The 12,731-nt window shown below is 35.0% G+C and overlaps 1 protein-coding gene across 6 annotated transcripts in view; it reads right to left on the reverse strand.

Moving 5' to 3' along the window:
• Positions 1 to 12,731, reverse strand: part of ATM (ATM serine/threonine kinase) — a 74,895-nt gene that overhangs the window by 30,314 nt on the left and 31,850 nt on the right. For 5 of the 6 annotated variants that reach the window (XR_004751211.1, XM_035327152.1, XM_035327126.1 and 2 more), the window contains 12 exons: positions 12,420 to 12,546; positions 11,387 to 11,586; positions 10,067 to 10,238; positions 7,811 to 7,975; positions 7,402 to 7,534; positions 6,283 to 6,378; positions 4,700 to 4,871; positions 3,899 to 4,040; positions 3,123 to 3,299; positions 2,553 to 2,727; positions 983 to 1,070; positions 504 to 659 (listed from right to left, as the gene is read on the reverse strand). Coding sequence is in view for 5 of the 6 variants with exons in the window: in XM_035327152.1 (XP_035183043.1) it covers positions 504 to 659; positions 983 to 1,070; positions 2,553 to 2,727; positions 3,123 to 3,299; positions 3,899 to 4,040; positions 4,700 to 4,871; positions 6,283 to 6,378; positions 7,402 to 7,534; positions 7,811 to 7,975; positions 10,067 to 10,238; positions 11,387 to 11,586; positions 12,420 to 12,546 (1,803 nt within the window). In the remaining variant the exon portion in view is untranslated. Of the gene's footprint in view, positions 1 to 502; positions 660 to 982; positions 1,071 to 2,552; positions 2,728 to 3,122; positions 3,300 to 3,898; positions 4,041 to 4,699; positions 4,872 to 6,282; positions 6,379 to 7,401; positions 7,535 to 7,810; positions 7,976 to 10,066; positions 10,239 to 11,386; positions 11,587 to 12,419; positions 12,547 to 12,731 lie in introns of all 6 variants that reach the window. The other variant, XM_035327143.1, reaches the window with a different exon arrangement.

The raw sequence follows: 12,731 nt of genomic DNA on the forward strand, positions 1-12,731 counted from the left end.
AGTTCCCTCTACATAAATCAGTAGAGGATCAGTTCTACACTAGAAATTATGAAATTATGGAAGTTAAAACCATAAAATTCTGGTCAAGGTTCTGTGGTTTCTTTCCCCCTTGTTTCACTTTTGGACATAATTCAACCAGTAGCACACTATTAATTTCCTGAAATAAAATCTGAGAAGTGTTCCATTTGGAGAGTGAGATTAAATACGTCTTAGTATCCAGAAGCATTATTATCTTGAACTAACTTCCTCCAGAACACACACAAAAAACACTTTCAGGTCAGTAATGAAAATGCCACAATTTCAAGTGTGGCACAGCTAGTAAACTAGCAAGGTTGGGACCACTTTGAAGGACTAATAGAGTATTTTCAAGGTCATTACACATGCCTAAGCATTTCTTTTAAAGTTTCCATAACTTTTCACATAATAAAACACTACTGGAAAACATAAAACATGACCCATTTTACTTAGAAATGTCAAGAAACTGCAATTCTCAAGCCTTGTACCTTTCTTGCTGTTTGTCTATATTTATCTTGTCTGCGTAGATTTCTGCATAGAGCAAGGCTGTGAAGTGAGCAGCACACGACTGTGCTGCTACAGCAACCTCAAGATAATTCAGATCTAGCCAGAAACTGTCATCAAAAACTGTACCTGAAACAGATCTGATTAAATAGAGACTTTAATACTGTTGCAACATTAAACAAAAGAAATCCAACTCAACTATAAAGCTTTCCAAAGGCTAAATTTACCTTAGACCCCCAACCCCATGCCACAAAAAGTTTATCACACAAGAATTTTTCAGAAAACTCTTTCAGCATAGTTAATACCATTTAAAGCTAGTCATATTATTCTATAATAAATGTAAGGATCTTTATTCTTTTAATCAATGTTCTATATCCATTTTTTCTTTCTTAATCTAGAACATCAACAGACCTTAAAACAGTCATAATTAACGTTAAGCAACATTTTGGAAAGCCTTAATCACCTCTTTTGCCTTCTTAAGTAATTAACAACAGCAAGCATGGTTCGTCGAGATACTTTATCCAGACTTCTGAAAACCTGGTTTTCTTGCTCTAGGATGTATATTTCAAAAAAGAGAAAATAATGAACTTGTGTCATAACAGTGACCTTTATATTGCATTTATTGCTTCAGTAAGATCCATTGCATAGAAGCACAGTGCTTGAGGAGACCTCTATCATTTGCTCACACGTGTCCCTGAACTAACTGAAAGTTTACAGAACTTAGAAAATCCCTTCATATTTTTCATAGAACATTTTGGTTTACTCTGTGTATCTGACAAAAAATCGTGCAGTAGTTTCCATGACTGCTTACAGGAAGGAAACAGGTAATTGCTATTCCTTTTCTATCTTCCAAAGCAGGACAACAATACATCTTTATTGTGGGAACAGTTTGGTACTTGTCTTCAAAAATGTGAAAGGATACGGATCTAGTCTTTCTAGCCACACTAGGCAGCATCTATAAAAAGTACCTTAATATATACCTCATGTACTTTACATTGAGCCTTAAAATATTAGCCTCATTTACAGCACCCTTAGTGTAAAATGAAGGCTTCACCTCTTTAGCAACCCAAAGCTTGTGTGACCTGCCTGTAAAGAGGCTACAAGACATTATACAGACTGATTCCTTTGGTGATTTTTTATCACCAGAAGATATGTAAGTCACAGAAGATATGGCAGAGTAGCTACTGCACAAAAAAAAAAACCAACAACAACAAAATTAATCTGAAGTTATTGTATTTGTGGTAAGGGCCATGCGCAAATAAGAGAAATATATTATTTCAGCTCCTGAAAATGAGTTCAGTCATATTAGACTACTCTCGCTGTATAATAATGGAGATCTTTTTACATAAATTTCTGCTCAGCCCAATCACAATCTAATCTGAAAGGACACTAGTCACCTGGATTAGAAGGTACATTCCAGCAAGACAAAGCAATTCAAACTTCTATCCTCAGGCTAAAAGAAGGTCCAATAGCTCTCTGTCTACTTCAACTTACCACAGCAGTACTTTCTTTTGAATAGAACTTACTGCATTTACTCAAACTCAGCTACAGTTATTTTGGATTACAGTTTCCTTTCATTCTGCTGGAATGGAACAAGTCTTTTTAATATATAGGGAGATCATTATCAACATAAGGCAGACGTTCAAGCAAGGGTTAAACCTTTTTTTCCAAGGGTGAAAAATGCCTTTATTCACTTTTGTTTGACTAAGAAAGAAATTTAACTACCAACTTGTGATTTTAAGAGACAGTCCAAGTCTTAGACTTGCAGCATACAACACTGGATCACATCTGAATTCAACAAGTAATAAACATTATCCAGTTGTGAATAATAAAAGGAGATATACAGAAGAAACCACTTGGGTCCTTTCAGTGAAAAGCTTCAAAATGACAGAACCCTCCACTGATCAAACAACTGGACAGAAGTTTCTAGAATTCTATCTACCTACAAGTATGCATCACATATTTGAAGTCAGAAAAGACTTCTCACAACCAGGATCCCTCTTCTCACTGAAAGAAAAATACTGTGACGCTACCTGAATCACAACTTGGTGGTGTAGCCGATCTGCTAGAGGAGACAAATCTGCAACAGGCTGTAAAAAACTTCTGGACATGAACAGACAAAAGATTTCGCCAAGATTCATTTGAATCATGAAGAAGGATATCATGAATCAGGTATGGAAGCAAAGTTTGACACAAGTCTGTTTTCACCTAGAATACAATTAGGAAACAGCTGCTAAGAAAAAGAACCAAAAGCCCTTCTTTCTCAGCTTATAATAAAACTCAAAAAGCCTAATGGCTATTCTACTGTGTTACTGTACAACAAAACTAAAAACTGAAATGCATCAATTTAGACATAAAACTGAAAACTATTCAAAACAAACGTAATGTTTAAGAATGAACATGTGTAATAGACAAAACCGTCTAACACTCAATAGGACTATACTAGTATTCAGTTTAAATAGTCATAGTTCAACTGATTGCAATCCTCTCTCAAATCTTTTATTCAAGAATGTATTTTAAGTGCTGTATTTTGACTATGAAGTATTTGATTTACTGTTAAGAGAAAGGAGTAACTTACTAGCAGACATTACTATCCAGCTCACCTCACACAGTGGCTTCATTAACTGGAGAACTTCATTTTGTACACCTCCACTGTCCAGTATTGAACGGGTTAGGCTCTTGATCCAGGTCTCATGACTTTCTCCCAGAGGAAGCCACAGGTTTGTGTCATCCAAAGATTCTAAAGAAGCCTCTGAATTGTTAGTTGGCAGTTCAAAAATCTAGAAGAGAAAAATATATATTGCAAATATAAACAAATGCAGCATTTAAAAAATATACTGCAGTCTGCACAGATTAAAACATATTAAATATCGACTTTATTCATGCAAATGTAGTTTTACAAGGAAATCTGAAAGAATTAAAATTTTACAGATAACATCAACAAGGCCACATTAGATACCACATTGAGGTTGCAAACCAAAAGTTTGAAAATCAGGAAATATCTGATTTATGGTTAATTATGCAACCTTTTTTTCTGACTTATTTTCCACCAGGCTTTTGCATTAAATGATGGAATCCTGAGAAAGAATGTAATAGATTACTATGAGGTAAACAGAAATTGTCTGTCTAGTAATGAAAGCACGCAGCTTTCTAACATCAAATCGCTAATTTCCCATGTGAAGAAGCCCCAGATACTGAAACAGGAAAAACAGGGGATGTAAAAAAGCAGCAACATCTGCAAGCAGACAGATGAAAAGGCCAACCCTCGGATTCAACAAAGATGATCTCAAAAATATTTTCAAATTTACTTTTTTTATATTTATTTCTATGCTTTCCCTACCCCTCATGTCATGTAAATAAGCTATATTAGAAGAAGTACCTTTTTCCTAGACATTCTGAAAGGCTGTAGATAGATTAACATGGGATCACCTTTTTTTTTATAAACTTCCCAAAATTCAGTGCCAGACTTGGTGGCTAATATGTTTTTCAAACAAGAAACAGCAGCAGCTCTAACATCAATACTGAAAAAATAACATATAGAATGTCATTATTAGTACCTTCATTCAGCTATTTTATTTTCAAAACCACCTTTACAAATATACAAGACAAAGAATTCCACAATCTAACAACACGTGCATCAGATCAAAAAATTTTCATGACTAGGATCATAGAATCATAGAATAGAAGCATAGCATCATTAAGGCTGGAAAAGACCTCCAAGATCATCTGGTCCAACCATCCCTCTACCACCAAGGTCACCCACTAAACCCTGTCCCTAAGCACCATGCCCAACCTTTCTTTGAACACCCCCAGGGACGGTGACTCTATCACTTCCCTGGGCAACCACTTCCAGTGCCTAAACACTTTCTGAGAATAAATTTCTCCTCAATTCCAACCTGAAAATGCACCATCCCATACCTTGTTATAAAGCAAAGCCTTAGTATTTACTCTACATCGCTATCCTCTACAGCACAGAAGAGATTCTCTGGTTCAAGTTTAATTAGATAATTTCTAGCTTGACTGGATAAGTAGTCTGAGCCTTGAGGAAGCACATGGTTGTGTGCTAACAGGTATGATCCAAATGCACTTTCAGAGGTACTACTCAGATACAAATAACATACATCTTAATGGCCCCTATTAAGCTTTGAACTAAATAAATTAAACAAATAAATATACTCACGAATTATCTGTTAAAGCAGTATTTATTTGAGTTAACATTATAAAGACCCACTGAAGTTTTTTATCTTCAAGTAAGTCCACTGCTTTAGAATCTAGTACATTTTCAGCATGCCGAAGAGCTATGGTAGAGAAATCCATGGGACCTATTTCTCCCAAGCAACTTCCAACAGCCTCTGCAAATGAAGGTAATTTTTATATTTTTACACACACTAAAACAAGGTCTGATCCTAAAAAAGCGTTGTGACTAGTCAATTAGTATAAACCATTTTTAGAATTCAGAGATTATTATGAGGCCAAAAGCTGCAAACATTTATAAATAATCATTTGAGGAGCTTTATGATTAAAATCACATGCATGTTTCACAGGTTAATCCTCATAAATAATAGTTATGCTTTCTAATTCAATTTTCTCAAAGTGTATATGGCTCTGGATTTTGCAGATTAAATCAGACACAGATTTTATTTTTGCTTGTGTCCAAATCAGGTAAGTGCAAAAGGTCAGAATCACAGCCACTAAGGGAAATCATTTTTTTCATTCCCTAAGAGTATGATAAACACATGCAGAGAAGCCTGCAAATGCAGTACTGCATTTTACTTAATACTACCTGCATTTTACTTAAAATGATTCATCGATGTGTTCGTCATTTGCTTTCTAAACAAATAAAATATTTTACAAAAACACAATCCTACATATGAGGAAAAAAATGACCTTGACTTTGAACATAGTTTTTAAAAGAGCAGGGTATTAATTTTCATTAGAAAGGAACCAAAATTTATTTCCCTGCTCTTTCCTTTCTACACTTGGTAACATTTCTGTCTTCTACAATAGTGCTTTTAACAATCAGAACAAACAAAGAACAAACTGAAGATACACAGGTTGTGTTTTGGTTGTGTTTAAGTTCAACACATCATCTACGGAAACACAGTGCAAAAAAGGCTGAAACATACAGCTTGCAGAGGTACTGAAGAGTGTTGTATCATACTGAAGTCAATGTGAACTGCAATTACAATCATTGGTTATTAGTACTTTAGACAAAAATATACAGTAAAGCAGATGTTCTCATTACTTGTGTATCTAGCTGTTTTAGACATCTAATCTCAGTAAACATCACCTTCATTGAAGTAATTCCCACATGGGGAAGAGCAGATTTGGATTTTGACATTGGTACATTGGACTAAACATTAATCAGGCGCTCCAACATAAATGGTGAGAATAACTTTAATAATACACAAGAGGCTTTAAGATGGATAACAATTATTTTGATTTCCACTAAAATATGCCTTTCAAATTTTCAGGTAAGTTCTCTTTCAATTTTCTTACTATTTTTCAACCTACTAAAGTGACCCATATAATGGCAGATGTCTTTATGGAGTACAGAAGAGACTAGGGTCTAAACCGATTACATTATTAGTCTAAGTTGTCATATGGAGTGACTGAAAAGAAGATACATGACCCATTCTAATGATGGTTACCTCTAGCAGCAAAGGCAAAATAGCAGTGGGAAGTAACATTGAGAACAGCCACAGTTTCAAATCTTCGTTTGCAATGACAGCCTTAGGAGATCTCTGGGACTCGTTAACTTACCCAGCACTGCTTTTTCACCTGCATGATTGAATGCCTTCTTGGACAGCTGCAGTAAGCTCACCACCAGTTTCACTATTACAGAATCTTCTGGCTTTTCTATCATTCAGAAAGAAAAATAAAACACACAAAAATGGAATTTCTCTTGTTCTGTAAGTGCTGACACAGAACTTAACCTGTTCTCGTACTGTGTTAAAAGCGGTAATAGCTGCGCCCTACTCAGCCTCCTCACACCATTCAGCAGTTCACAGACCTCTCTGTCTGTACTCAATCCCTTTCAAGCTTACAAGGCCTAGATTGTTCAAGTTCTACTCTGACGCAAGTTTTTCCACACAAACTTGCTGGCCTTTTACAAACACCTTTTTCAAGCAGAAGTTTGAGACCGAAACTGTAAATGATATTCAAGACGTGGAGATAATGCACTTATGGCCTAGACAGATGACTGTGCTTCCTCATATTTTACTCTTCATTTATCTACAGAAAATTACATCAGCTCTTTTTATATCTCAGTCATTCAGTAAGACAAGCAGATTCAGATTTGATGTAGAGGAGAAATGTGAAATGGCCTTGTTAGAAACATCTGAAGTCCAAAATAAGAAGGAATTGGGTTTGGACTGGGAGCTAAAGCCGAACACTGGGATATGGCAAGGTTCAATTAAGCTAAATCCTATTATTCTCAAACTTTTGTGAGATTTATTTTCTAACATACTATGCTTTTCTAAAATCTATTTTTAGTAATGAAGCTACTTAAATGTAATTGTAAAGGAGCAGGGAGACTCATATACAAGAAAACTCATTAAGCAGCCATATAACAATATACGTTATCCTCGTCATTCACAATAATGTATGCCCCACTCCCAAGAGCTATATGCGCATTTTACCCTGTCTGTCATATAATACTTCAAGGAATATTTATAACACACTCTGCAGGAGATATTTCAGATTTTGCATCAATAATACATGCCATTCTACTCTACATGTGAAATTACAATAAGGTTACATTGCTAAACATACCAAAAAACAGGACACAAATCATTTGATGTCAAATTAGAATAGGGCTATATTGCTACACATCTAAAACCAGATACAGATGAAATAAAACATATTATCAGATGTCCGTACCCTGGAAAATTTTCAGGAGATCCTTCATCTGATCTTTGTATCGTTCCAACTGTTTGCGTAAATCATACAGTCCTTCAAGTCGTGTTAAGGGCAGTGAATCACAAGCACTAACTGAGAGAAAGTGATTCATTTCCTGCAAAAAAAAATTTTTGTATTAAGCACGTTACACACAAATAAAGGCTTCAAGTGAAGAAATGCAGTCCACAGCAGTCCACAATGTGGAGATTAAAAGATGCAAAATAAGAATGGAGACCTAGAAATACCTCAATTTCTGAAACTGGCAATAAAAATGATTCACATCTAATTTAAATCTTTCTCAACTATAGATATTGTTCCAAAACTATTTTCTTTTAAAAGTTTTTACTGCAAAAACCACTACACCATGACATATAATTTAAAATGTAATTACCTCCAAAAGAGAATATGGGCCTTTGCTGTATTTTATCTTCTGCTGAGTTGTTCGCAAGTCTTTAAAAGCGGAATATTCAGGAAAAGGATCTAAGCGTTTGATTGCATGGTACAGATTTTCATTATCCTTATTGTCTATCACCAGATACTTCAACAAGCTTAGGACCTGAACATAAAAAGTAAATGAAAAGTAAAAAAGAGAAACAGTTTTGAGCCATATTTCTTCAGGTTATGAAGTTTGCATTTCTCTTAGTTTCAATGAACTGAGAACTCTATAAAAAACTTGGTAAGATAATTAATTTACACTATTAGAATTTGAAAAATCTTCAGAGGCACAGGGAAATCACAGATATACTCTAAAATGAGAGTTTTTGCTATTGCCTCTTCCTATACTCTAAAAGGAGAGTTTTTGTTAATGCCTCTTTCCTAACCAATATCAAAGTGTTTATTATCACAACCTGCAGTTTTATCCTGTCTTTTGATGAAGCTAATTTCAAGTACTGGCCAATAGGATCATTACAATATTGAGTATGATTTAGACTACTACAGCCAAGCAGGCCTTTTTGATGTTACTGGGACTTTTTAAATTTCTTCTATTTCTATTATATCTACAAATTTTTAATTTCTACTATCTAGTGTCAGTAATTTGAAATCCCAACAAATGCCTAGAATAATGATTTACTGTCCAAACCTATGAACTCTGGCAGAATTTGCTTCATAGTAGATCTACAACTTAAATAAATGCTTGCATAAGGGATAACACATTTTCTTTGAAAAAATTGTGGTTTTTTTGTGCTTTACTTACTAACTAATGAATGCAAGTGGATATTCAATACAGGCAGCTTTGAAGATCTACAGTCTAAATGATGAGGTTTTTGTTTGGACGCTTGTATTTCTTTGAAAATGACTGACTAGCTTCCATTCAATGCTGGAAGGAAAATAAATAGAAGAAACTGAAAAGTCATCACTAAAGGAAGGACATCCCTGCAGGAAATATCAGAAGATTTCATACATGATAGCAGTTTGAATTTGGAGAAATTTCTGTCCTCCCCACTTTGTTTCTGCCCAGGGATGCCCTGACATGTTGCTTTCACAGCTGTGCATGTAAAATTATTTGCACAGAGATATTACAAAACATCAGGTTGATGACCACTGGGCTGGGAAAAAGGTTGCTGGGTTATTATCAGCTGAACCAGTGTAGCCCTGCGTTTGAATTGGAAGCATTAAGAGGTCAATGTACTGCACACTACACTGCAACCATGAAGGTACATACGGTACGATGCCACCAGATTAAGCTAGAAGGCAAGTGTGAGGATGAACGTGCAAGAAGCGTACTCTTTTCTCACCTTTGGCTACAGATTAGAAGTCTCTGAATCTAACTGTATTTCCAACCCCAGCAGACCACACATACAAGTTATCACCAGAAGGAAAACAAGGCTTGTCATAGAACAGAAACTGCTTCATTTCTTTGTTAAGGACGAAGTGCTAAAGATACTTTTAGTATCAATTTGATCAAGAAACAGCTGAACCACTGAAATCTGTTCTCTGCACCTATTTCTTCTTCTGAGCAGCTTTCCCTTCCAAAGGTCTCCATTGTATTTCCTATGAAATCTTCCACAAGGTTAGAAGCAATGTGGCTATGGCTAGGTGAGAGCTTTGTAGGCAACTGCACGGCTATTTGATATTCTTGAAACCAACTTGCCATCACCAGCAGTTTACATATACCTACATTCTCTCTTTCTTTTTCTTTAGTGGTACCACTGGTTTGGTGTCTCTTCTCTACTGAGGTAACATTTTTTCTGAAACTTACCCTGCAGGTTTTATACCTCTTTCACATTTGACTGAAACCGACCCAGAAATTCAAAGAAGACATGAAAGGCATAAGGACAGCATTAAAGCTCTTTAAGAATTATAAAAAGCGAACTGTTTAGTAGGTGAAGTAAACACAGAATTAGAAAATAAGGGATACAGTAACCCCAGCAATTATGATGGAATACATCTCCATCACTGCTTAAAGCCATAGGAATTAATGTGCAGAACATAGAAGTACCAAAAGGAGAGACATTTTTATCTAAACAATTAAAGATACAGTTCCATGCCAAATATCATTACTATGCTATTGCTTTGTATACTTATGAAGCATAGAAAAAAGGAATTGAAATTGAACACTAATTTAAGTATTGCTTTTCTGAAGTGAACATAAACTTAAAAGCCAACAGACAAGGAATAAATACAAACTACTGCAACCCAAAACTACCTGTTGCTGAATCTTAGGTTGGTCCACAGCAAGAGGTATTAGTGTTCCTACAATAACGTGGAGGTGGCTCCCTAGAGCATCATTGCAACACGTAACTGCTGTGTGGCAAACATGATGAAGAAGATCACAACAGAGTGAGAAGCTGCGCACGGATATGTCTCTGATAACAGGTCTGCCACAGAAAACAAAAAATTAAATTAAAGAAATACAAATTGTCATTGTCTCAAGTATTAAGCTATTATACAACAGGGAAGAATAAAGGAAAAGGAGGAATATGAATAATCTTTATGAGAAAATTTGATTCTAAACTTTAAAATTATCAAGGCTCTAAGGATTTAACTCAGGAGATAAGGGAGAACTGAAAAACACACAAGTTGACTGGAACACTTTAAAAATCAAGTAAAAAGCATACAGAAGAATATATTTCCAAAAGGTAAAACTAATAATAATAAAAAATAAAAAGGCTTTCACATTATTGTTTGCCAGAACAATTTTGACAGAAATATAAAGTGGAAAAAAACATACCTTCTGCACCCTCCTCCCTTTCACATAACCAGCCATTAGTTTAAAAAAAAAAAAAAAAAAAAAAGATTTGGGTTTCAAAGGACTTCTGGGGATTATGTCATCCAGCTTCCTGTCAGAAACAGGGCCAGCTTCAAAGTCAGATCAGCTTCCCAGGGCTTTGTTGAGCTGAATTCTGACACATTCTCTAGGGTACCTGCTTTGGCAGGGGGGCTGGACCAATGATCTCTTGCAATGATCTCTTGAGGTCCCTTCCAACCCCTACAATTCTGTGATTCTGTGATTCCTTAGATGGAGAATAAACAGCAACCTGTTCCAGTATTTGACTATTCTCACAGTGAAAATCTTTCTCTGTATACCTAACTAGAACTTCCTGTATTGCAATTTGGTAGCTGCTACCTCTTGTCTTTTCACTGTGTAGCTCTAGGAAGAGTCTAGTTCTACCTTCCCTACAAGGTATCTTCTGTTCTACGGAAGGATACTTTCAATTCCCAACCAGCCTTTTTGTCACCAAAATCTCCTAACACTTTTAGTTTCTACAGTTTGATAGCCTACTATAAATATAAAATTCTGCAGTACGGTGAACATGTCAATACAAGGATAGCACAAAGCAGTCCACCGTTTAGAATGAGTTCTTAATTTAAATTCCAAATTTATCAAATAAAAGCAATTTAAGCATTTCAGGAAATTTCAATTCTTTCTACAAATGAATTCAAATCTACCAGCAATACAGACAGGCAAGGTTACGAGAACAAGGGAACACAGATATGACACCCATGATGTAACTGTCATATTTACCTGCTGTTGATGTGGTGAATCAGGGTATAAATTACATCACGGAGGACAAAAGCCCATGCTCCTCCTAAACCATCTTTAATCTCTTTAAGTAACAGACTAACAAAGAAATGATAAATTATAAGAACTCTGTGTCTCTTGTAGACATTGTTTGTATCTGATGCATGTTTACACAGGGCTAGAAGAATTTTCTGGAATGAATCCTAAAAATAAATAGAACTATGAGTAAAAAGATCATTCATAATGCCAACAGAGATATACTTCATATCAAGAAAAAAAGCTAAGCAATAGGGAGACATATATATATGGACAAAGAGGTTAAAAAGATGTAAAGAATTTATTCCAGTGGCTGGCAGTACTAACTTTGACACTTAAAAGCTTTAGACAAATATGCTTCATAAAGTTTTTTAGATTTTTAGATTCTTTATGGATGGGCAAAGTAAGATGTGTTCTTCACAACATATGCAATAAAATAGCATTATCTTTGTAAAGATTAGTTTCTAAGGAATTATGTTAGAAGACAGGAATATGTTTATGCTGCATCATTTTTTATACCTTCCTATTTGCTATTAACAACAGGACATCAAACGTCTGAAAATATGACAGACTACAGAATTTCACACTGTCATTAATGGAATCTAACTTTAGTATCTGAATTGTAGACATTAATTAGAAAAAAACTGTCCAAACATAATTTCTTTAGAACGTTTTTCAGACATATGCCAAATAAATAAATTACATCTAAATTTTATCTGGTATACAGACATTTCCCCAGCCTTTAATATAATTCCATTTATACATTACTTTATATGCATTAGATAATGCAATTATACTCTAAGCCCTGGAATTTTTGTAAGGTTACCATACCCCGGAACTTAGGACTTTTCACAAGGCAAAAAAGAGAACAAATATGTGTCTAAGTTTATATTTTTTCCTCAAATATACATGATGAAAATGTCTAACTAAACTTAAATGTACCCATAAAATGAATTTTATATTCTAAAGAAAAAAAAAGAAGTTATTATTACATACTTACAGGGCTTTTAGTAAGAACGGCTACAAGACTTTTTAATTTGCTTTTATGACAGTTGCTAATATAGTCCAAGGTAGCCTTAATCACGTAGGATGGAAAATGAGGAGGATTAGGCGAAGGATCCAGTTCCCTGAATGAGTAAATAAGAGGCTGTTTTTTCAAGAATCAAATGCCATGTGTTAAATGAAATAAGTCTCATGGAATAGATGGGCAACTCCTAAGAAGTCCTTTCTGCTTTCAATAACAGAGAAGCTCTCAAAACATCAAGCAGAGTGCAACACTTCTTATTTTTAACTCTGTTGCCCCTATACAGCA

Source organism: Oxyura jamaicensis, chromosome 1, assembly GCF_011077185.1.
Source record: "Oxyura jamaicensis isolate SHBP4307 breed ruddy duck chromosome 1, BPBGC_Ojam_1.0, whole genome shotgun sequence".
Lineage (NCBI taxonomy): Eukaryota > Metazoa > Chordata > Aves > Anseriformes > Anatidae > Oxyura > Oxyura jamaicensis.